This window comes from Rattus norvegicus, chromosome 3 (assembly GCF_036323735.1).
Source record: "Rattus norvegicus strain BN/NHsdMcwi chromosome 3, GRCr8, whole genome shotgun sequence".
Lineage (NCBI taxonomy): Eukaryota > Metazoa > Chordata > Mammalia > Rodentia > Muridae > Rattus > Rattus norvegicus.
In genome coordinates this window covers 165,119,767-165,145,879 of record NC_086021.1, presented here as the reverse complement: position 1 = coordinate 165,145,879, position 26,113 = coordinate 165,119,767, and the positions used below count along the sequence as shown (strand labels likewise).

Genomic DNA, 26,113 nt, shown 5'->3' with positions numbered 1-26,113 from the left:
ATGACAAAAGCACTGCGTGGTTGTGGTAGCAAACACCTTTAATCATGGTATTCAGAAGGCATGGTCAGGTGGACTCTCACTCTGGGTCTATAATGAGTTCCAGTACAGCCAGGTCTGTACCCTTCCTTGAGAAGGGGGAGGAGAGAGAGAGTAAGAGACAAGAAGGAAAATATCAGTAAGGGGTCTCAGGCCTGTAATTCAACACTGGAATTCCACTTTGAGACAGGAGGAACAAGAGTTCAAGGTCATTCTTTGCTCCATAGTGAGTTAAAGACTTGTCTGTTTTTCATGAGAACCCTGTTAAAAGTTTGTGAATAACAACGTATGAGTCTGTACATGTTAGTTAAGTGCACACCTTTTAAAGAATTTCATACGAATCTTATGTTGGGATGAGAGGACGGAGGCAATTGCTTTCATTCTATTTGTATGTTAAAAGACTCATGTTTATAATTACATGATTGAAAATAGATATGATGGATTGCTTTTTTTTTTAATCCTCAAAAAGGTTTTGAGGCTGTAACTTATTCTTGGCACCTTGAACCTGGTCCAGGATACAAAAAACAAGGACTGCAGGTCTGGGATAAAGTCATGATTCTTCTAAGTTCTGTTGTTTCCTCTATATAATTGATGTAGAAAAGCAGTCTAAACAGAGTTACACTTGTTGGTGAGCCCATGAACTTGATTTTAGCCACACACCCTAAACCTGTAACTAGTGTGATTTTGTGTTTTCTTTTTAGCTCCGGACCAAAATTTAACAGTGCCATCCGAGGAAAGATTGGGTTGCCTCATAGCATCAAATTAAGGTTTTTAAACATACTTCTGAATTGTTTAAATTGTATTTCAAAGAACTAATGTGATTGTACCTGTTTGGGTAATATGTCAAACTTTTTAACCTTGCAGCAGAAGACGTTCCCGAAGCAAAAGTCCATTCAGGAAAGACAAGAGCCCTGTGAGGTAACTCTTGGCTCTTTTTGCTTGTTTTCAGGGTTTTTTTTTTTTTTTTTGTTCCCCTCTCTATTACCCAAAGAGGTTTCTAATGGCAGTTATCCTGATCATTTTAAATAGTCTTCATTTCATATGGAAGTATTAAGTAGGAACACTTGTAATACTCTCAAAATAAAACAATCATCACAAGTTTTACTACTTGGTACTGTTTCATGAAAAAGTACATTTCTTCTTACATATCTTAGATAATTCACTGGTCATATCTGTTTATGAAAGTTTCTGAAATTAATTCCTCAGTAAGTTTCCAACTGTATAATGCATAATTTTGCTTCAGAGCACATTTTGTCATCTGTTTTCATGCTTCACTAATTGGTTGAACTTTTGTAGGATATTTTAATTTTATTTTCATTACTTTTTTAAAACATTTATAAATGCGAGTACACTGTCCCTGTCTTCATGCACACTGGAAGAAAACAACAGATCCTATTATAGATGGTTGTGAGCCACCATGTTGCTGGGAATGGAACTCAGAACATCTGGAAGAGCATTCAGTGTTCTTTACCACTGAGCCATCTCTTCAGCCCACTAAATTTATTCTTTTTTAGGGCAGGGTATCCCTCTAAATCATAGATAACGTAGAACATTCCATGTGGCCCAGACTTTCAATTCCACTTGCCTTTGCTACCATGCCCTCATATTTTTTTAAAACACTATTTCATGTGCATATTTGTTTCCAGTAATACTTTTGCAGAATATTCTCCCTGGTACCCTCTAAGGCCATAAAAAGGGTTAGATGTACTGGAACTGGTTTGACCTATAATTCTGAGCAGCATTAGGGTGCTGGGATCTGAACTCCTGGTCTTTGGAAAGAGCAGCCAGTTCTTTAGTTGTTGAACTTGTTTCTGGATATATTCTAATCATAAAACTATTAGATTTGATTAAAATCGGACTTAGACATAGGTAAGTAGATGCTCTTCTACAGAACTAAATTCCCATGTTCTGTGTATTAGTTTTAGTTATTGAAATAACGCCAATTATGGAATCCCAAGAACTATTCTTTTTGTGTGCTTCATTCTCACATTGCTTGTTTGAAGTTTTCAAGTTTAGTTTCATATTTTCTTTTCTGGATTTTTTTGGGGGAGTAGGTTGGTTATTCCATTATGAAGACTTTGTAAACTCCTGGAATTTGTCTTTCAATGGATTGACTGTTTAATATGGAGAACAACTGCTTTGGTGATTTACAGTTGTTTGTATCCTGGTATCCTGAATAGTGTGCCTAGCAGAAATATTATTCACTTCCTGTTCTCCCTATAATGTATGTAGTATATGCACTATGTGCCTGATGGTTTCTGGAGATCAGAAGACAGATACTCTGGACCTGGAGTAGTGATTCACAGTATGCATGCTGGGAATAGAGCATAGCCTCTGCATGGCACAGATACCCTTAAATGCTGACTCATCTTTCTAGCCCCTTGTTTACATTGTCACTAAAGTGTATACATTAAAAATTACCGGAGACAAACTTCAGTGTAGATCGTTTGCCTAATATGTGCAGTCTGGCCCTCAATCCCCAGAAGTGCACAAATTTGATTAAGATGTGTTACACTGATGTAAAAGTGCTTGCCTTACTGGTTTAAAGTTCAAGTTTAATGCCTACAACTACATAGAGTAATGCAGGTCTATGATCTCACAACCTGAGAAGTAGAAACAGAATGAAAAGGTCAATATAAGGGCTATAGAGATGACTTGTGGATTATGAGCACTTGACTGTTGCAAAAAGCCTAAGTTCAATTTTTAGCAGTTACATGGCAGTTCACAGTCTCTAATTCATATTTTGAGGGTGCTGATCTTCTGGGCTATGAATCATTGAGTACATTTGTATACCTTCAGGAATAAACTAGAGAAATGCCACCTAAATAAATGTATTTTTGTGTGTGTATACATACCATATCTTCTTGGTTTAAAAAGTTTCATCTGGGTTGTGGTTGCAGGTGACTTTTGCAGCACTTGGGTTGAGGTACGAGGACCTCAGAGTTTGATGCTTGCCTGGTAAGAGAGGTACAGCCAGGGTTAACAGTGAAACAGTCTTAGAAAACTAAACAAAACAACACGGAGTTTTAGGATAACCATGATACATTAATTCCTGTGTCGAATTTAAAAATGTTGAAAAGATAATTTTATGGCTTTTCTTTTGTTTAGGGAACCTATTGATAATCTCACTCCTGAGGAAAGGGATGCAAGGACAGTTTTCTGCATGCAGCTGGCAGCAAGAATTCGACCAAGAGATTTGGAAGAATTTTTCTCTACAGTAGGAAAGGTAACTGATCAAAATTCAAAGACTACAAGTTGGTTAGTAGAGGTGGTTTCCAGTAACTGTTATTAGTTTTGGTGTAGTGGCACACATATTAAATCCCATAATATGGTATATCACTGACTTCAAGGCTACATAGACTTGTGTTCACAAAATTAGGCAGTGCTCGTGGAAGCCTTTAACCACAGCTCTAAGGAGGCAGAAGCAGGTTGATCTCTAAGTTTGAGGCCAGCCTGGGTCAAAGGTAAGTTCTAAGACATTGGAGGCTACACAGAGAAAACCTGTCCAAAAAATAAAACAAGGGGATGGGGATTTAGCTCAGTGGTAGAACGCTTACCTAGGAAGCGCAAGGCCCTGGGTTCCGTCCCCAGCTACGAAAAAAAAAGAACCAAAAATAAAATAAAATAAAATAAAACAAATACTGTGTATATTTAACACAATAGGGTTACAGGTAAAAATCCTTACTTTACATCCCTTTAATTTCTTCTCATACTCATAAATAGAAATATAATCAGATGAGTTCATTTATTGATCTTAGTGTATCGTTTTAGGGTTGACCACTTAGTAATAGAAAACTAGGTTATCAGGTATGCCTTTTGTTTTCACCAGTGTTGATTTTTTTCCCCCGGAGCTGGGGACCGAACCCAGGGCCTTGCGCTTGCTAGGCAAGCGCTACCAGTTGTGTGAGTGCATTTTCTATTTTTACTTCTGGTCATGGTCATCTAGCTTTTACTTCATTTACTACGAGGAACCTCTGGGAAGAAGTTTCCGAGTTAGTTGCAGCTGAATTCCTCCAAGTCCTCTTTTTTTTTTTCCCAATAAGCTTGTACCATTAGCAATAAGAACTTAGCCTTCAAATTTTGGAGTATAATCCAGGATAGTGGCAATATACTGTTTTGCACATTTAATAGAAGGAAGCAAGGCAGTCTTTGACTAGCGTTTCAGGATGTAGAGACAGGCAGATCTACACAGCGAATTCGAGGACAGTCAGGAGCACACAGGAAATTCTGTCTCAGGAAAACAAAATGATAACCATAAAAGAACGTTAATAAAAAAAAGGGAAACAAGAGTAAGAAGTCACTTAAATTTGTAAGACTTACCATAGTTAGGAAAGTCTGCAATCTCTGGGCGTGTGGTTTTTGCAAGCTTACTCTATTGCTTACCCACTGTGTTGCCTTAGGTTATTCTCTGTACAGGTCATGTTCCTTATGTGTCATATAAAAATAATTGGTCCTTCATGGTTTGAGTTGTGATTATATTTGATGTATTGAAATGAAAATTTTGTATGTATGAAGGTGAGAACACTAGGGATATCCTGGATGTAGTGGCTTCTTAGATGTGTGCTGCTTGAGGTTTAGAGTTACATGACAACCTGTCATAACATCATTCCTAATTATTTTGTATTAAAGAACTTAATCATAGGCTGAACAGATTTTCATTATTATAGTTCATGATGAGGGGATTCAACAGCTAAAGCCCTAACACACAATTTTATTACTTTCCCCAAAGTCAATCCAATAATTTATCTCGGTTATTTTTTTAGGAGTAAGACTCAAGTGACTAATATAATTCTAGTAGAACATAACATGGGGTTAAATACTGACATCCCTGTCTTTTTTTTTTTTTTTTAAGATTTATTCATTTATTATATATAAGTACACTGCAGCTGTCTTCAGACACACCAGAAGAGGGCATCGGGTCTCTTTACAGATGGTTGTGAGCCACCATGTGGTTGCTGGGAATTGAACTCAGGGCCTCTGAAAGAGCAGTCTGTGCTCTTAACCGATGAGCCGTCTCTCCAGCCCCCTTAATTTCTTTTTCAAATCCATTGCTTGAGTAAAGCAAATCTCACCAGCCAGCTTGCTCTGGGGGTCGCTTAACCGCTGAGCCATCTCTCTTCAGCCCCCCCTTTATTTTTATTAAGATAGATTTATTTATTTATTTATTTTTTCCTTTTTCTTCTTTTAGGAGCTGGGGACCGAACCCAGGGCCTTGCGTTTGCTAGGCAAGCTCTCTACCACTGAGCTAAATCCCCAACCCCTTATTTTTTTTAATTATGAGTATACTGCAGCTGTCTTCAGACACACCAGAAGAGGGCATTTGATCCCATTGCAGATGGTTGTGAGCCATGATGTGGTTGCTGGGAATTGAACTGAGGGCCTCTGGAAGAACAGTCAGTGCTCTTAACCGCTGAGCTATCTCTCCAGCCCCTGACATTCCTGTCTTTTTTTTTTTTTTTTTTTGTAGCTGAGTACTGAACCCAGGGCCTTGCGCTTGCTAGGCAAGTGCACTACCACTGAGCTAAATCCCCAATCCATGACATCCCTGTCTTAATTACTAAGTGGTTTTGTTTTTTTATAAGCAGGGTTTATCTTGAGTATTCATGACTGTCCTGGAAGTTGGCTCTTGGACTGTGCTTAGGAGTAAAGGAATACACTACCATCCACATCTATTACTGATTATCGAGCCTCAGTGTATGGTGCAGGCTGGGCTGTAACTTAACTTAGTTCCACTTTTGCCTCCTTGTGCTTTATTAAAACTTTGCCACCACCATAACTCAGGTTCTGAAATTCAGTTCTTGAATCTCTTGAGCCCAGAGATTTACAGATTTATGTGAATTTAAGGCCAGTCTGGTCTAGACAATGAAGTTTAAGCCACAGGGACATATATTGAGAAAATATTTCTGATTAAAACAAATTCTGTTACATGTTGAAGAAATGATGTGAATAGTTTGTATTGGATTATTGACTACAGAATCGTAATGACATTTCTTTTCATTTTAGGTTCGAGATGTGAGAATGATTTCTGATAGAAATTCAAGACGTTCCAAAGGAATCGCCTATGTGGAGTTTGTTGATGTCAGTTCAGTGCCTCTAGCAATTGGATTAACTGGTCAACGAGTTTTAGGAGTGCCAATCATAGTCCAGGCATCACAGGTAACTTGCTTTAGCACTTAGGAGGACAATGCAGGAAGCTTGCCATCAATTTGCAGCAGATCATCAATCTGAGAGATAAATAGTTAAATTGATTTGGAGAACGTTTTTTGACAAAAGGCAAATCAGTGATTCTGTTGTTTACATCATTGTAAATCATGTAGATAATTTGTGGTCAGTGCATAGTAAATATCTGACTGAATAGCAATTTGGACCCATCTCTTTTTGACTTCTCACAACAGAAATAAATATTGTTCACAAATAGACATGGAGAAAAAATCCAAACAGTTTTTTTTATTATTATTAATTTTTATTTATATGAATACACTATACTGTCTTCAGACACACCAGAAGAGGGCATCAGATCTCATTACAGGTGGATTTAGGTATACACGTGCTCTACATGTACACCTTCATGCAAGTTGAGGCTAAAAGACCCAATTATAAATGTGTTGTGAGCCACCACTAAGTTGCTGGGAATGGAGTTCAGAAGTGATGGGAGCCAGATAACACTCTTAACCTGTGCAACATGGCTCCAGGCTCATAACAGTCCCCTTCCCCCTTTTTAATACTATGTGTATGTTTATGTATGTAAGTACCCTGTAGCTGTCTTCAGACACACCAGAAGAGGGCATCAGATCCCATTACAGGTGGTTGTGAGCCATCATGTGGTTGGTGGGAATTGAATTCAGGACCTCTGGAAGAGCAGTGATCTTAACCACTAAGCCATCTCTCCAGCTTCATGACAATCTTAATAGAGAAAAAAGTAGCAATGATTTAGTTAGGTCATTGTTTTATGTATATGATTTTTTAATCCCCTTATTATGTAATTAAAACTGGCTTGTAAGTCAACCAAGGCTTGGCTATGCCTGTTAGTACTGAATGAATTTACAAATACTCAGTGAATAGTCTAAATTTTGTCTGTAATTTTTTTTTGGTGGCATACTCTTCTTTATATTAATTTCCTTTATGATATTAAGAATATAATTTTGTAAATAACTATACATGTACACTTTAAACTTTATTAAAATGGTAAAATAAATACATCAGCTATTGTGTATAAAATTTAAGGTCAGGACATAAATATCTTTATGTTGTGATGTTTACATAACATTCATACAGCTCTGTCAATGCCATTTAGTGCTGTTAATGACATTTACTAAATGGTGTAACTATTACCACTATCCTTCCTCTGAACATTCTGTTTGACCAGAAAATACCATTCTGTCCATAATTCTGTTTCACTTTTCTCTTGTCCGAATGTTTTCTAAAGTCTTGTCTGTTTGCAGTGATTACTCTAAATTGATTTGGGATGTCTTAGTGTTTTGACACGGGTTTTAATTGTTTATAGGCAGAAAAAAACAGAGCTGCTGCAATGGCGAACAATTTACAAAAGGGAAGTGCTGGACCTATGAGGCTCTATGTGGGATCATTACACTTTAACATAACTGAAGATATGCTTCGGGGAATCTTTGAACCTTTTGGAAGGGTAAGTTTAATACTTTCTCCACCCCGACACAGAGATAAGTATGTAAAGCATGGTTATAATCTCTTTAGAGTTGGGTGTGCGTAGATTTTTCTAGGTTTTTTCAAAACAATCTCAAGGAGTAAATTTGTGTAATTTATGTCTTTAAATTCTAGATTGAAAGTATTCAGCTCATGATGGATAGTGAAACCGGTCGATCTAAGGGATATGGATTCATTACCGTAAGTAGTTGTCTTCTGTAACACCTAACAAGTTTTGTGTTTGGTTTATGGATATGGATAGTTAGTTGGAAGTGAGGAATTAATGTTTTCAAGTGATTTGTTAACATGGCCACATTTCTTTTTAACTTGTCGTTTTCTCTGTGTACTGTATGTTTGATATGTGCATATCAGTGCTGGTGTTCATAGTCTAGCCATGTCACATCCACGTGGATATGGAGTTCTTTTGTGTCATTGTTTCTCAGTTTATAAATCTTTTCTTTTTTAGTTTTAGTTTATTTATATGAGTACACTGTACCTGCCTTCAGACAAACCAGAAGAGGGCATCAGATTCTATTATAGATGGTTGTGAGCCACCTTGTTTCTGGAATTTGAACTCCGGGCCTCTTGGAAGAACAATCAGTGCTCTTAACCTCTGAGCTATTTCTCCAGTCCTGTTTTTCTTTTTAACTGTGGCTATAACTTTTTATGTAGGCTAGGCTGGCATCAGACTTAGATGACATTTCTGCCTTCTCAGTGCTAGGATTAAAGTCACAAACTACCATGCCAGTTTTCTTAGACACATTCTTACCTATGAGTCTAACCATCCAAGACTGTGATCTTACTTAACTTTAGCAGCCAGTCCTAGATCTAAGCATAAGCTACTACATGAAGCATGGTTAAAACATGCATTTCTGGGGTTGGGGATTTAGCTCAGTGGTAGAGCGCTTGCCTAGGAAGCGCAAGGCCCTGGGTTCGGTCCCCAGCTCCGAAAAAAAGAACCAAAAAAAAAACAAAAACAAAAAAAAAAAAACATGCATTTCTGTCTTATTGTCAAGTCCATGATCATCTTTGTAAATTATAGGTGTGGTTTACTAAGTGTAGGTACTTGGATATTATGAATTAGTTTGCCCTCATAAACTCCTCTACCACTGAGTGACTTCCATTACCTTTTTCTGTTTGGTTTTTTTTTTTTTTAAAAGATTAATTCATTTATTATAAGTACACTGTGGCTGTCTTCAGACACACCAGAAGAGGGCATCGGATCTCTTTACAGATGGTTGTGAGCCACCATGTGGTTGCTGGGAATTGAACTCAGGACCTCTGGAAGAGTAGTAGTGTGCTCTTTTTTTTTTTTTTTTTTTTTTTTTTCCCCCGGAGCTGGGGACCGAACCCAGGGCCTTGCACTCGCTAGGCAAGCGCTCTACCGCTGAGCTAAATCCCCAACCCCCCAGCTCCCTTTTCTGTTTTTCCATCTTACTATTTTCAGGACACAATTTAAATATAGAGTTTCAGTTTTTTAGATATATGATGTTACCATAAATTAAACCTTTAAAAGTCCGTGAAGTAATGTATTTATTAAATTACTTGTGGCACCAAGAACGCCCGAAGTTTTTATGCCGACTGGAATGCAAAAATCTATCTGCCTCTGCCTCCCAACTGCCTAGTCTAAAGGTTTATAGCACCATACCTGTCTGGAGCAGGTACTTAAAATTTTATAGTATGTATTTTGATCAGTGAATTATAATTTTATATTCATATATCAATAAGTCATTCAAAAATTTCAATCCAAAAATGTTGTTGTAAGTGAGTTTCTTTAGTGGTTATTTCTACCAAGTTCCTGAAGAAAGGAGGGAAGTTCTGTGTTCTTCCATGCACCTCGCCCCTAAGACAGGGTTTTTCTGTGTTGCCTTGGTAGTCCTTGAACTCATTCTGTAGATCAGGTTGGTTCTAAACACACACAGATCAGCCTTTCTCTTACCTGCCAAGTATATTGATTAAAGGCCAAAAATACATTAGGTAAGACTTTGGTGGCAAGCTTACTTATAGGTGCCACCAAATTGGGAAAGTAGTTTTGTAGAAGAGGGGAAAGGAGGTACAGCCTCTCTGACAGTGTTGTCCAGGCGCAGGGACTGAACGTTGATGGCAGTCCAGACATGTTGTATGTAAAAATCATGGACACCATAGAAAAGTTAATGTTCCTATTCTGATTGAGCAAAGAATATACACAGTATAGTGAAGTTAAGTAAAACCAAGCAAAAGTTCAAACAATTATTTACCTTAGCTGTGCTTACAGACCCATCACATAAAAGAATACTTGGATGTTATTAAGATGAATGGAATAAATGAAATCACAGGAATCAACAACAACAAGAAAGCTAACTTGGGGACAGTTTTAGTTTGTTTCCAATAACATTGATGTGTTAATTTTTTGTTTTTGTCTTTTGCCTAGAAACTTGTTTATACTGCTTATTACTAATAAACAAAGTTTTCTTTTTTTCTTCTGAGACAGGATCTCAACTAAGATCTTTTCATTTACTTTCTTAGTCATTGTGGGCCAAGGTCTATTAGTAGTTCTAGAACTCCTTATAAATATTAAGCTTTCCCTTAAATGATACACAGGATTTTAGCATAGCAAAAGCTATGATTAAAGACAAGTCCTACCACATTTGACTGGTTTAGCTAATTTTGCATTATATATGGCTTTGAATACCATATCTTCTTGAATTTGTTAGAATTCATAACCCAGGCCATGATATTTGACTACATCTGTCTTTTTCTGGATCTCAAAATATGATAAATGTCCAGCATTTGTGGGAAACATAGTCCAGTTAGTAATGCCCATTTTTATTCATGAACATTTGGTTCAATATCACATTCACCATTAATATCAATGCTCACCTTTAATCTTATCACATAGGAGGACACCACACTTTTCCACCCCCACTCCTGCAACAAGATGGAATCATGTTACTCAGACTGCAAATAATTTCAGAGTTCTGCCTCCCAAATGTTATAAGACATGAGCTATGATGCTCTGCAAAATTTGTATTTATTTTCTTAAATTTATTTTTATTAGTGTGTATAACAACATGTGTATGCAGGTGGTTAGAGAGATAGAAGAGAGCAGAAGATGACTTTGAGTTGGAATCATAGGTGATTTTAAGCAATGTAGAGTAGATGTTTGGAATTGAACTGTCTAGTCCTGGAAAAGAATAGCAAGTTCTTTTAAACACTGAGCTGTATGTGCCATTACTGTCAAGTTTTCTGGGGAAGTGAAAGGTATTGGAATATTTCTTGAGGCCACAAGAATCATCGATTGAGAAAATAGAATCTGATTTATTTTATTCAGAAGAGTTTCTGTGATAGTCTTAGAATATAGGGCAGAGGGCTGGAGAGTTCCTCAGCTGTTAAGAGCACTGACTGCTCTTCCAGAGGTCATGAGTTCAAATCCCAGCAACCACATGGTGGCTCACAACCATCTGAAATGAGATCCAATGCCCTCTTCTGGTGTGTAAGACAGTGACAGTGTACTCATATATAAGATGAATAAATAAAATCTTAAAAAAAAAAAGAATATAGGGCAGAGAAAATGAACCTGGAGATTGAAGGAAAGAAAGATATGAAAGAAGAAATAACTTTGTTACATTCAGTGGGTGTGCTGGTGATGTTAGAATTTCTAGGAGGAACATTTTTTTCTCCAGTCTGGACACTTGAGATTCTCTTATAAATTCAGTCAGTCTTCTAGGTATGTCACATTTAGTCCCAGAACTGGAATGCTGGGGTAGGTGTTATCTCCAGGCCAGCTTGTTCTACGTAGTTCTTTGCCAAAAGTTACAAATGAAAGTTGCCTAAAAATTTAAAAGGTTTCAGAACTCATTAAGCTTATACCTTTATTGGCAGAATTTATGGTCTAATTATGTGTGTGTATGTATATGTGTGTGTGTATTGTAATTTTAAGATTTTTTTGTATATTTTCAATATATATTAGATCTATTTGTAGAGATATAAATGTATATCAATCAGCTAATATTCCTGTTGTCTATTCTAGTTTTCTGACTCAGAATGTGCCAAAAAGGCTTTGGAACAGCTTAATGGATTCGAGTTAGCAGGGAGACCAATGAAAGTTGGTCATGTTACTGAACGAACTGATGCATCTAGCGCTAGTTCATTTTTGGACAGTGATGAATTAGAAAGGACTGGAATTGACTTGGGAACAACAGGTCGTCTCCAGTTGATGGCAAGACTTGCAGAGGGTAAGTCTTCAATAGTTACTGAATTATCATACAGTGGTGAAAAGGAAAGGTAGCATATAGTGGTGAAATGGAAGGAGCACGTTGTAATCTTTACAAGTGTCTCTTATTGAAATTTTAATGTGTTTTTTTACTTCAAGATTTGTGTTATATATGAGTATACTGTTATTGTCTTATGTACATGCCTGCATACCAGAAGAGGGTATAAGATCCCTTTAAAGATGATTGTGAGCGGGGTTGGGGATTTAGCCCTGGGTTCGGTCCTCAGCTCCTGAAAAAAAAAAAAAAAAACAAAGAAACAAAAAAAAGATGGTTGTGAGCTACCATGTGGTTGGCTGGGAATTGAACTCAGGAAGAGCAGTCAGTGCTCTTAACCACTGACCCATCTCTCCAGTCCCTTAATGTTGTTTTCATTTTGGCATATGTCAATACTAGTTTTTTTACTTTGTAAAAGTTATTAACTTTATTTTGTGGGTATGTTTTTTTATTTTGAGGATGTACTAATGTACACATCATGGATTAGGCAAGAGCCTAGCACCACTTAAAGGAAATATGTTTTTTGTCTGTTTTTTTTTTTTTTTTTAAAGATTTATTCATTATGTGTACAGTGTTCTGCCTGCATATGTGAGTACAGGCAGCCTCAAGAGGGCGCCAGATCTTAGTATCAATTGTTATGAGTCAGCATGTTGCCAGGAATTGAACTCAGGATCTCTGCATGAGTGGTCACTGCTCTTAAACTCTGAGCCATCTCTCCAGCCCCGAGGTGGAATAGGTTTTAACCTTCTACTACATACGGGTACTAAAGGGTACAGGTTATCATCCTCGGTTGTAGCATGGTTTGTTACCACAGAGCGATTTTTGCAGGCACCACTTCGTTGACCATCTTCTTTTAATGTAGTAATAATAACTTGAAGATTTATTCCTTTGCAGGTACCGGTTTGCAGATTCCACCAGCAGCACAACAAGCTTTACAAATGAGTGGCTCTCTGGCATTTGGTGCTGTGGCAGGTAGGAATTGAATCCTTTCTAATTTGAAATCATTGTATTTTCATCTAATTCGAAAATATGCCAAATTTCTTGCATTTCAAAGGACTAACTGAGAATTCAATTCATTAAGTACTTCTAGCATCTTAATGATTGCAAAGAAGAGTAGGTTTAGTATATATTTGTATTATATCCTGAGTGCCCTATGAGACCATGGAAACATCTCAAGTGTAGTTTAATTGTTACTATTAATAGTTACTTAAAACACTAAGCTTTCGGTAAAATTAAGGTTTGCATTACCAATAATACAAAGAAAAGTACTTACTCTTTTTTTTTTCTATGTTTCTATGCTATAAAATTTTGACAAATGTAATGGAATGGGAAACCCCAGTTAGAACTTCCCTGCTTACAACCATCTAAACTCCAGTACTGGCACGTCTTCTTTGTCCAACCTCTGGAGGCCACCAGCACACACAATACACCAACATATATGCAGACAAGTCTTAACACAAATTTCCATAAATCTGTGAGCTAAGGTTTTATTTGATATGCATGTCATAAGCAGAACTATATACAATTTATAAAGGATACATTTTAGTCAGGTATGATGGTGAGGGCCCTGTAATACCAACTTTGGGAGGCTGAGGCAGCATTAACATGGTGGTCTACAAATTGAGAATCCACAAGTGTCCAGATGTTCTAAGTGTGGGAATTTGTGTTCTAGTAGTGTGAGACATTTATAATGCTGATAGTCTAAATCTTCAGAGAGACCTGTGTGCTTGCTAAAGCATATTTATAGCATATGTCCTGGAACAATACCAACACAGATTATGAGAAGGGAAAAGTACGCATTCAGGTATTTGTGCAAGTAAACTGTTGTGTAAGTGCAACACAAGTATCTGTTACGTGTGTTTTCTGCTCATCAACTTTTTAAACATTACCTGTTATGTTTTGTTTTTTACATTGAATCAGTGGTCATAGCATTCTGCTCTTTTTAAGTGAAGTGAACTTATTTTAGAATAAAATCTGGAATAATGAATGTTGAGATGATAGAGCCCCCTGGGCGTGGTTGTTTCTACAGGATTTCATTCCAGTTTCCATCAAAAAGATTAACTCAGCTGCTTCTTCACGCTAGTTGCAGGGAATCTCACACCTTCTAATGGCCTCTCCAGACATCCATACATAGGGATTATGACTCACCTACACATTAATAAAGATAAGATAAAATAATTAAGAACAGTAATGTTTCAGGTTCTGTTGGTGCACACCTTTAATCTCGGTACTTCAAGGGCAGGCAGGGTGATCTCTGAATTTGTGGCCAAGTATTAAGTTCTAGGACAGGCAGGATAACAAAAGAAACCGCTCTTAAAAAACAGCAAAAAGATAAAAATAATGAAGTAGCCAGCCTGATCTACATAGTGCCCTCCAGGCTTTCCTGAATTGTGTAGAGAAACTTTCTCTGGAAAAATGAATGATTATCTAACTTGTTTCTCAGTATTCAAGGTCAAAATTTCACATAGCATAATTGTTACAGGTATTCATTCCACATTCTCACCCTTCCATAATGCTACCATCCTTTAGTTTCTCATGTCTGAGCCGTAAATGATGGCTCATGGGGTAAGAGCACTGACTGGACTTGGGGGTGTTCCAGGTTTTGTCCTCTTTCAGAAGAGATGCATGCCTGTTTGTTATTTAGTAGGTTCCTTTTAAGTATTCATTTCATTTATGAGTCCACTGTTGCTCTCTACAGACACACTAGAAGGGGAGGGGACTTTGAATCCCATTACAGATGTTTATGAGCCACCATGTGGTTGCTGGTAATTGAACTTAGGACCTCTGGGAGAGAAGTCTGTTTTCCTTTTTTTTTTTTTTTCTTTTCTTTCCGAGCTCTGGGGCCCAAACCCAGTGCCTTGCGCTTGCTAGGCAAGCGCTCTACCACTGAGCCAGATCCCCAACCCGCAGTTGGTTTTCTTAACCACTGAACCATTTCTCCAGCCTGCATTAAATTATTATAATAGGAGATACTTTCTTATGCCTCTATAAATGCATGGTTGTCAGGATTATATGTTATGTTGATGTAATCTTCTACCATATTTAGAATATGTACCATATGTAGATTGGCAGCCTGCTTGTTTATGCACTACCATTATATCCTGGTTCTCATTACTGAAGCAGGATGTTTATTCAGTATCCCTGTCATAACTTGATTTTGTGAGGTATTTAGTAACTCAGAGCAATCTTCTTCCCACAGTCTGTGCCTTAAGGACTTCACATTTGAGGTAGAGTAGGGGTTAGGTTGTTAGGTATATAGCCCAAGGTTCCCTTTCAATATCTTATGAAGCTGAGTCTGGCATTGATCTTAATTGTCCCTTTCCTTGGTGCTAGAATTTGAGGAATGCTCCAATAGCCTCAGATAAAGCAAGTTTTCTAGTAAACCTTGTGTAGGATACAATTTGTTCCTAATTCTGTAATGTCTATTGGAACTAACCAAAGTTATTTTTAAAATGTAAAATTGGGATTTGTGCTTATTAGCATAATTCTGATAGGTATACACTTTTTTCCCTATCATGTGAAAAAGAAACTAAGGTATTGATACTGGTTTGTTTAGCATATATAAATCAACAATTTTTCCTTGACATGTCAAACTTTAGCCCTGAGGGCCCAAAATGAATTAAATACAAGGCTTAAATTTCCTTATTCATGCCCCAAGTTGCATGTTTTGAATACTTTGCAGTGATAACAGGATTTTGGCATTTGGTTTAAGTCAAGGTCTCACTATGCTTTATCCCTGGCTGTTCTGAAATTTCCTATATAGATCAGGCAGACTGGCCTCAATGAAGAGCATTTCCTGCCTCAGCCCTGCTATTGCTGGGGTTAAAGACTTGGACTATATCTAATTTGTACATGAATTTGTTCTCCATCTTATGCAAATAGTCTTTACATGTCTGATGTGTTTAATATGCTTTCCTGTATAAAAACACCAGTTCTCACAATAGGTGAGAAAATTAACATTGATCAAATTGTGAACCTGTTGTAGAAAGAATTGACATCTTGAATCTAAGAAGCTCTTGAAAAGATATTCCAAATTGTTGGAATTGTGTCTTTCTGTGGTTAATTCTAAATTTGGAAATCATTGATCACGATCCTATCTCTTGAATTTGTGTGGTTGTATGCCTACAGCTTTAAGACAAGCTTCTGAAATGCTGAATTTTGATTGCTGTTTATTAAAAACAATTTTTCCCAAGTACTTGGAATTGAATTCTCAATCAGGGTTTTTCACATATTTTCTGACTGGCTAGCTCCTTTTTCCCCATTTCCCATTATTCCTAGCTGTGGTATTGTAATGGAACACTATATAACACAGGAGAGAATGCGTTAAGAATACAGTGATAATTTTGTAGCATAAGAGGAAACAAAATGTCCCAAAGCTTTGTCAATGAGGAATGGGGAAGGAGGCTTTGCTGCCAGGTGTTACTAACTTGATTTAAATAAACCCTGCTGTTGAAGTCCTCTTTTATTAATACTTTCCTGACATTTACCCTGTTAGTTGAGGCTCTTCATTGTTCCTGCACTGAGCTGTAGAATTCTCTTTTGTTATAGATTTGCAAACACGACTTTCCCAACAGACTGAAGGTGAGTTACTTATATTTTGACCTTTTTTTCTTTGAAATATAAATATATAAAATATAACTTGTTACTATTTAATATAGTTTTGCCATTTATTGTAACCAATAGTACATTAATAGATAATAAGATAATGATATTTATTTTTATGATTGTTGTGGATTGGTAGAATTTTCACTCGTAGCTTTTAGTTCTTTGATTACTGGAGAGGAATAGCTTAACCCACTCTCCTTGACCTAGAACTCGGTCTTGTATTTCTTTCTTTCTTTTATCCAACTGTAAGTTTTATATAAATGTAAAGATTTTTTACACGTGCCAGGCTTAAAACATGACAATGTGGGACTGTTTAAAGTTCAGTTACGGACTGGAACGATGGCTCAGAGAGATAAAATAGCAGTGACTGCTCTTCCAGAGGGCCTGATGTCAATTCCCAGCACCTACCTGGTGGTTCAGAATGAGTTGCAATGGGATTTTATTCCCTCTTATGATACGCATGAAAACAGTGTATTCATGTACATAAATACATGAAACTTTTTTCTTCAGATTACTTTGGTTTAGAATTACATGTATATTTGATAATGTTTTACTGATTCGTTTGGAATTGAGCCAAGAATAGGGTAGTGGATTGTTTTATTCACATGTATCCTTAAATCATGGCTGTGCATATGGCCATTAGACTGATTTCATGTCATTCTGAAATAAATGGGGAAGTATAAACCATTTTACTGCTTCAGTTTGCTGCCAACTTTACAGTAAAAAATATAAATATAAAAAATCTTGTGAAATTTTCTGGTGAGATGTATTTTAAGTTTCTTTAATATGCCCTATTTGTAATGCTATTTGTAAATGACTAACAGTTCTATCAGTCTTCATTACTCATTTGTTTCGTCCTTAGTACTCATGATCAGTAGTTCCCTCAGTTGTTTTCTTACAACTTTTTAGGTGTGTATACTTGTTTTTGTTTTGAGACAGGGTCTAATTGGTCTCATGGTGTGGCTTTGGCTGTTAATGTAGAGCTGGCTGGTCTAGAACTCAGATATTACTCTGGCTCCTGTTGTTTGTTGCCTCTCTTTAGTTATAACAATTGGATTGATGCTTTTGTTGTTTTTTTTGGTATACTTCCATTGTGTTTAAGCAGTTCTACCTTACATTCCTAGGTATCTAGGTGGAACTTAATAGATCTTAGATTATGTCAGGTTATACTTGTATTCATAGGAGGAAATACAAGGAAAAGACTTCTCAAATTTCTAAAAGAAAATTGCATTTATCTTTGAAGGAAATATTGGAGGAAAAGCACTTGTAATTCTATCAGATTAATTTTTAAAGTATTTCACGATTACCTTTTTTCAGTGAAATTTGATATTTCGATAGGTGATTTTTTTTTTTCATTTCAATCATCTCGATTTCTTAATGCATTATTTTATCCTTAGCTGTTTGTTGTTATACATTGGAATGGGATTTGGTCAGATAATATGATTACGGTGAGTTCTATAACAGCTGCTATAAAATCTTTGGTAATTCTCTGAAATTGGAGTGGCATGAGACCCTGTCTCAACAACAGAAAAACCAAACCTAAAGAACACCAAATAGACACCATTGCATCACCTCACCTGGAAAAGTGTTTAATTAACTACAGACACGTTTGCTTTAAGGTTGAATATTATGGTGTCCAGAATTTTCACGTTATAGTAGTCAAACAGTACATAAATTGCTGTTAATGGTTTTCTGTTTTGTTAAGACAAATTGCTTAAAATGTTACTTTATTATGACATTTTTCCTGGGGTATTTTATTTGCTCTTTTTTTAGGTTGATATATTTAAAACGAATTTGGACCAGACAGAGAGGACTTTAGTTTTAAGCTCTTTATACTTTTGCTTCATGACTAAGCGTGCTTCCCAGCAGCCACATCACAGCTTACAATAGCATTTAGCAAGGTTCAGGTTTCTGGCTCCTGAGGGGGAAACAGGTACCTGTGGTGCGCATGCATGTAGGCCAAATTCTCATACAAATAAGATTTAAAAAAAGAAGTAAGTCTTTGCCTGCTGTAAAGATGAACCAAGTTGTTCAGAGTTCTTATTATATAAGAATCTAATATACTTATATGTGTGTTTTTGTATATCTTTTAAAAAGCAGACACTATATTCCTGGCAAAAGGAAGGGAAATAGAAGAACATTATACTATTGAAGCTGTCCAACAACTGCATTTTGTATTTGCTATCATTTCAGGATAAAACCAAGCTTTCAGTTTTTTCCTTTTTCGTTATGGAATGTTTTGTGTGGAGGATTTGTTTGTTTTTAATATATTTAGGATGCATATCTGTCCTTAACCCTTCAGGTTTGGTTTTGGTTTAAGAAAATTGTCTCTCCATGTAGTCTTAGCTTTATTAGAACTTTTGTAGCCCAACCTGACCTAAGAGCTCTGAGATCTTTTTACCCCTCAAGTGCTGCTGGTATTAAAGCCATATGCCACTGTCCCCCTTTTTAAGTACAGTTTTGTGAGGACAGAGTTTTTTATATTGCTGTCTATCCTAAAATGTGGTAGGTTGGCCTAGATAACTTTGAACTTAAATTCCTCCTTCATCTACCTTTTTAACTCTTAAGATCATAAGTGCACCGAGTTTGTGCTGTGGTTGGTATCAAAACCGGAGCTTCATGCCTGTTTGACAAACACTTTGACAGCTAAGTTCCAAACCCAGCTCCCAAAATTTTAGGGAAATAGATTTGCATGTGGCTGAAATGTGTTAGCAATCCTTTCCCCTTCTCATTCTCTACATAATAGAGTATTTGTACTTTTTGTTGGCTCATATAAGTGAAGCTAAAGATCGTTTAAGGTAGTTTTAAAGGTAGATGTTTGGCTTACTTTGCATATGGTAAAGTTAACTGTCTTTTTTAATATTCATGAAAGTGATAAATAAATTATATCCATATAGAGATAGGGTTGATTTTTTTTCAGTTAATTGTCCAGGGATTCTTACACATTTTCCATGAAGCTAATTTTTAATGCTTTTTTTTAGCCTCAGCTTTAGCTGCAGCTGCGTCTGTTCAACCTCTTGCAACACAGTGTTTCCAACTTTCTAACATGTTTAATCCTCAAACGTAAGTACATTTGTACAAATGTCAAATGGTAGTTTGACATTTAGAATACTTCACAATTAAAAATGTATTAAAATGATTTCATTGCCTTTTTTGGGTTTGTTAGGTAATAATATATGTGAGTTACTCTATCTGTGTATGCATGATGTGTATGTCTCACGTTTGCTTCAGGAGGTTATAGTGGCATGCATCAGGATTGTTGTTTACTGGAACCGGAAGCTGGTATTCTGTAAGAATAAGTTAAAAGTGCTCCTAATCTCTAAGCATCTACCATTAGATTATATTTTTGTCAGAGAGTTAAAACCTGTATGCCTCTGAAGAACATCACAGAGCACCAGTTTTTTTGTTTGTTTTTTTTTTTTGAAACTCCCAACTACTATAGTAGCACTATAGTCCATATAAGCTTTTAGCCTATGATACCTTTGCCTGCTTTTAGTTTATCTTCTTTTTATTCATGTGTTATGTTAGTAATTAAATTTTCTATGTGTATGCCAAGTGTATGAATTCCAAAATTCAACATTTGGTTTTCCTTTTTCCGCCATTCACTTTGGTGTTTTGTTTCTGTGTTTGCCTGCACGTATGTATTCCACATGTTTACCTGTATCTGAAGGTACAGAAGTGTCACATTTTTATAGGATCAGAGTTTCGGTTTCTAGTAACCCTGTTGTTGTTGTTAACTAAGACCTAAATCCTCTGCCAGAGCCACAACTTCTCTTAACTGCTGAGTCAACTCCACAATGTTTACAGTGAACTTGGTAGTGAAAATTGGTAACTTTAACCGAGCCTCCTGTATATCTTTTTTATATATTATAATAACATCTTAAATTTGAACATGTTTAGGTCTTGGTTGATAGTTGAGCTTGTCAGGCTCTATCACATTTGCATGAATGACAACTTGGGCCATTGGTTTAAATACAAATACATGGAGCATGCTCATTGCTTAGCCAGTCCAGTTGAATTGCTGTGTTTCACAAGATTATATGGTTCACTCTAAATAAAGGTGTTTGTTGCAAAGTCTGAATACTAGAATTGGATCCCTAGTTCACATGTGGAAGCTAAGTGGACTCCATATTAGATGATCCACATATATCCCCATACACCCACAATGTACTTAAGTCATTACTTGAATATAATTTCAATGTTTTTGTTACTTTCTCACAGAGAAGAAGAAGTTGGATGGGATACAGAGATTAAAGATGATGTCATTGAAGAATGTAATAAACATGGTGGAGTCATTCATATTTATGTTGACAAAAATTCAGCTCAGGTATTTCCTTTTTCTTTTTTTTCTAGACAGGGTTTATTTGTGTAATAAATATGATGCTGACCTGTCCTACAGGTCTGCCTGCCTGTGCTTTCCCACGTGCAGAGATGGAAGTGTATGCTATTCTCTATCTTTTCAGACATTTAGGGAAAGGATGGTCACTGCTTAGGTTTCCTTTTGTTGTTTGGGTTGGTTTTGGCTTATCTTTTGAGACAGGGTTTCTCTGTGTATTCCTGCCTGACCCGGAACTCTGTACACCAAGCGAGCCTCAAATCAGAAATTGACCTTTATGTATGCCTCCCATGTGCTAGGCATGAGTTACCATACTAGTTTTTTTTTTTAAATGCATTGATTTGTGTGGCCCTTTATTGAAGTTAGCTCTTTTCTGACTCCTCTCCCCATGTTCTGGGATTTATTATAGTCCTGTACCACTGTGCTTGTTTAGTGGTTATTTCCTGAAAGGAACTTCAGTGTGCTAGCTAAATGCACACTCCAAAAAACAGGCAAGTTCAAAATAAAGAAAATTTCATGAGAGAAGTGTTAATTGATCAGTTAATTTGCATCATGTACCCCGGAACTCTTTACACAGCTTCTTTACTCTTTATATAGAAATAAGGGAGGGTGGTAATAGGGCAATAAGATCAATGAGAAATAAAAATACTTTAGTTTTCAAAAACATTTGAGGTAATGACCACATAAGCTATTAGAACAAACTAGAAAGGACTATGTTTCTGTCACCATGTTGGTTGTACTGTTGAGAGCATGTGTTGAGTGGTTGTTTTAATAATTTTTTCTCTTGATCCTTTTAGGGCAATGTGTATGTGAAGTGCCCATCGATTGCTGCGGCTATTGCTGCTGTCAATGCGTTGCATGGCAGGTGGTTTGCTGGTGAGTAACGGCTGTGAAGACTTTATGTTGAAACACTAAGTGATTATTAACATTGAGTAAACACAGCTTAACAAACTTTTTTCTCTCAACAGGTAAAATGATAACAGCAGCGTATGTACCTCTTCCAACATACCACAACCTCTTTCCTGATTCCATGACAGCAACACAACTACTGGTTCCAAGTAGACGATGAAGGAGATGCAGTCCCTGATGTATATAGCTTTTTTTTCTCTTGAGAATTCATCTTGAGTTATCTTTTATTTAGATAAAAAATAAAGAGGCAAGGGTCTACTGTCATTTGTATACAACTCCTGTTATCTGGAAAAATAAAAATGTTAACAGGAATGCAGTGTGCTCATTCTCCCTAACTAGCAAATCCTACTTTATGCAAAACTGTTCTCTTGTTCTGCTGTTTTAAATGTCCATGTAGAAAATTACATTAAGGATCTATAGAATAGCTCTAGGGGAACAAATGTGCTTTCTGTACAAAGGCAGACAGGTAATGTTTTAATGTTTCAGAAACTTAACTTTTTACACAGCAGTTACATTTCACATTCATGTATTCGGCTCATGGTTCAGCAAAGGTTTCCAGAATACACTTTTGGAGTGTGAAAAGTCTAAGTTGCTAAATGGCTGCTTAGCATTTGACCTTGACCATTTGGAAAGTGGGGGATTTCAAAATATTTCTTGATGGTAAATTTTTCAATTACTGTATCTGTAAAAGTTTCTTTGTAAATACTATGTGTTTTAGTGTGTCTTAAGATTCCAAACAAAATGATCCCTGCATTTCCTCAAGGTGGTTGATGTAACAGATTGAGTAAAACAGTCTTGGGCAAGAGATAGGAAATGTGGAAATAGGTTTTGTCTGGTTGCATATAATCTTTGCTCTTTTTAAGCTCTGTGAGCTCTGAAATATATTTTTGGGTTACTTCAGTGTGTTTGACAAGACAGCTTGATATTTCTATCAAACAAATGACTTTCATATTGCAACAATCTTTGTAAGAACCACTCAAATAAAATTCTCTGAAAAAGGCCGCAAGAAGATTTTCGTTTTTCAAATGTTTACATGTTACAATCTTAAGCATAGGCTATCATGATATCCCTTTTTTGTTTCTTCTAATTTTCAAATTAGTGTCTTAGCACTATGTAAATCAAATTTATTACCAAAGTATGTGGGGTGCTAGGAAAGGGTAGGTATATGTGCCATACATAGAATAAGGTTACTTCATTTTTTCTTTTGTAGTAGGGAATATTTTTTATGCCAAAGTCCCATCCAGTGTTTGTTGTCTACCACTGCTATCAGGCTTGTCTTCCATTGAATAAAACATGTTTGTCATTCTTTAGCACAGTAGTTCTTGCTATTTAAGTTGTAAGGAAGAAATGTTTTACAAAAGAATTGACTTCTGCCTGATCAAAAAACATCTCATGTTTCTGGGCAGCCCTGAGCTGTTTCCCACACTGGCTTTTGTGTGACCTTTGATCTGTGTCTTAGCACTACCATCCATGATTGGCTGAAAACATCACCACAAACTACTCCCGCCCCTCATTTACTCCACTCCACCAAATGTTGGAATAGTCTTGTTACCCTTTTTTTTTTTTTGACACTGGGCCTCCCTTTAGTCTTGACCTTTCTTTTTTTTTTTTTTTTTAAGATTTATTCATTTATTATATGTAAGTACACTATAGCTGTCTTCAGACACACCAGAAGAGGGCATCAGATCCCATTACAGATGGTTGTGAGCCACCATGTGGTTGCTGGGAATTGAACTCAGGCCCTCTGGAAGAGCAGTCGGGTGCTCTTAACCGCTGAGCCATCTCTCCGGCCCTAGTCTTGACCTTTCTAAAGCTTGTTACAGACCAGGATGTCCTCAAACTCAGAGCTCCTGCTGCTGCTGACTTATCCTATGCTTTAAAAAATCATTTTAATGCTTTATCTTTGGTTGTTCTACAGCCCTCTAGAAGTAGGTGTAAGGATGGTTGTGAAACAAAAAGTAGGTCATAGGAATTGAAGCCAGGGACTGCCCCTGCCTTTTTCTCAACCAATTAGCATAATATACATTCTAATAGCTACCTAACCTTTTCCAGCAGATCAGTTGAGTCAACCATAGAAGGATGTATAGGAACAAGGAAACTTAAGTTTGGCTTAATTGGGTATCTAAAGTTTGCCAAACAACACATTTTGTCTCCTAAGTGAGATCAAGGAAAAAAGTTGTTTCTTCAATACCAAGTTCAGGAAAGCTATTATTTATTGGCTAATTATGGGCAAATAAATTTCAGAACATGTTAAAGAGTAATCAGGAAAACTAACCAAGACCAATCAGGTTATCCTGTCAGAATTTTGTTAGCAACCTACATAATTAAAATGTTCAGTGTTGAGACTGATGAGTTTATCTGAGATGTCTCTGAACTAGACAATCTCATACACAATTTTCTACTGTTAGAGACCAAAGCAACTAATTTTTATGATTGTTATGCCGAACCAGGATTTTTTGAACAGATTTAACAATGTTTCTCCATCTTCAGAGTGCTTGGACAAATGTCCAAGCCTGGGTAGAGATTTAAGTATGAGTTGTATGCTTCCGTGTATTAGGGGTCTGAGATGTAGAGTTACGTGCACCATGTGTCTGCAGAGGACTTAAGAGTGCATTGATCATAGGAATGTTGGGTCACTATTGAGGTGGATATTGGGACTACAAAACCTCTAGGTCTAGGAAATACACTAGGTCTTTGAAGTCAAATTAGACTGATAACAAGAAGAAAAAAACTTTATTGTACAAGGTTCGAAATGGATGAGGAAGTTTGGGTGTAGCAGGGCATCCGTGCCCTAATTAGCATCGTATGCCCATTCCGATGGCCATGAAAGTGCCAAAGGTACCGCCACTCTGCATCATGGTTTTCCCAATGCCGCCCATCAGCTCCCGACCCCGCATTCCGATCCTGAAGAGGAAAGCAAGAAGGGGCCATTTGGGAATTCAAATACAGGAATACAGATTTGAAGTACCCCCTTTAAGCAGTAACAACTTGACAATCTTGTTTCATTTGTCATTCTTAAAATGTTTCCCCACGTAGGAAAGCGATGACAAGGAACTTATCCAGGGTCTCTAGGACGTGTACTGAATGCTGCATTGTAGATTGTAGACTACAGAGATTAAGGATGAAATCCATGGGTAGGAAAAGCAGTCATGTTTTTGCCTCTATGCTATACATTATCCAGTAGCCATTTTTCTTCTAGATGATTGCTTAGGGTTTGATTTTCTTTTGTTTAATCTAGGTTAGATTAAAAGTCAATCTCTGCAATTTATAAACTGCACAAAGTATAAAAGGGACATCATTACTTTTACAAACTCAGTAACTACATTTTTCAATTTTTTTCAATTTTTTTTTTTTTTTTTTTTTTTGGATACAGGGTTTTTCTGTCTAATTAATATCTCTGGCTGTCTTGAAACTCACTTTCTATACCAGGCTCTGCCTCTCCGACCAGAGTGCTGAATTTAAGGTGCTCATCACTACTGCTCGGCGGTTAACTACAGTACTTAGCACTACAATTTAGTTCGTGCTAGATAAATAGTAATTTATAAGTTCGGTATCCAGATGTGGCGATGACCATTACAATAGCACTTTAGAACATTTGACGACACCTAATTCTCAGTATAACAAAACGCTTCATCAAGTTTGCTTCACTGTATGTAGTTGGGAGTTAAAATGTCAGGCAACAATAATAACCCTTCGCTAAGTAATTACGATGTGTCATATAACATGTAAAACATACTAATATGATTGATTCTTACAAAAGTACAAGTGGTCAGTTAAGTAAATTCAGCCTCTAACTTGCCTAATGACCCTGAACTACAAAAGAGTCAGAAAGCCATTTTGACATTAAATACTGTGCTTTCAACCTATTCTAAGTGGGCTCCGGAGTCCTAGGAAGCCAGGAAGTTACGTCCGCGCGGCTCACCTGAGACAGGAGAAGGTGCCGAACAGGGCCCCGGCCGCCATACCCACGGCGCAACCCATGACAAAGCCCATCTTCACGCGGTCGAAGCAGCTGGGCTGGGACTGCCCGTAGGGACCCACAGCCACCGGCATCTAGGGTGAGAGGGCTCGGATAGTGAGGGCCTAGCCGCCAGCCGTGGCGTCGGCCAGGGACGCACAGCAGGGTTCCGTAGATTCCGGGACAGAAGCCACCCGCAGCACCCCTCCACCACCCTCCTCGCGACAGAGGACACCGCACGCGCGACGCAGGGCACCAAAGGGCCCCACCTCACCTCGTTCTCTGCCGCGGTCGCTCAGCTCGACGTCTCACACCGAAAGCTAGGCGGAGGGCGCTCGCGGCCCGCCGTATCGTTTCCGGAGC

The 26,113-nt window shown here is 37.2% G+C and overlaps 2 protein-coding genes across 13 annotated transcripts in view; one reads left to right on the top strand and one right to left on the bottom strand.

The window, feature by feature from the left end:
• Rbm39 (RNA binding motif protein 39) overlaps positions 1–22,793 on the top strand; it is a 33,367-nt gene extending 10,574 nt beyond the window's left edge. For 7 of the 12 annotated variants that reach the window (XM_006235331.5, XM_063284182.1, XM_039105498.2 and 4 more), the window contains 13 exons: positions 738–803; positions 901–954; positions 3,145–3,262; positions 6,040–6,192; positions 7,541–7,678; positions 7,831–7,896; positions 11,705–11,909; positions 12,837–12,914; positions 16,473–16,523; positions 19,529–19,610; positions 20,769–20,874; positions 21,681–21,759; positions 21,852–22,793. In XM_006235331.5, the coding sequence (XP_006235393.1) occupies positions 738–803; positions 901–954; positions 3,145–3,262; positions 6,040–6,192; positions 7,541–7,678; positions 7,831–7,896; positions 11,705–11,909; positions 12,837–12,914; positions 16,473–16,523; positions 19,529–19,610; positions 20,769–20,874; positions 21,681–21,759; positions 21,852–21,952 (1,297 nt within the window). In that variant the 3' untranslated portion in view covers positions 21,953–22,793. The remainder of the gene's footprint in view (positions 1–737; positions 804–900; positions 955–3,144; positions 3,263–6,039; positions 6,193–7,540; positions 7,679–7,830; positions 7,897–11,704; positions 11,910–12,836; positions 12,915–16,472; positions 16,524–19,528; positions 19,611–20,768; positions 20,875–21,680; positions 21,760–21,851) is intronic. The other 5 variants (XM_008762349.4, XM_008762350.4, XM_063284180.1 and 2 more) reach the window with 4 other exon arrangements.
• A 1,692-nt stretch (positions 22,794–24,485) lies between these two features.
• Positions 24,486–26,086, bottom strand: Romo1 (reactive oxygen species modulator 1). The gene is made up of 3 exons (NM_001195490.1): positions 26,025–26,086; positions 25,715–25,845; positions 24,486–24,696 (listed from the first exon to the last, which is right to left on the bottom strand). The coding sequence occupies exons 2-3, from the start codon at positions 25,843–25,845 to the stop codon at positions 24,588–24,590; spliced, it is 240 nt and encodes a 79-aa protein (NP_001182419.1). The 5' UTR covers positions 26,025–26,086; the 3' UTR covers positions 24,486–24,587.
• Between the last annotated feature and the right edge of the window lie 27 nt (positions 26,087–26,113).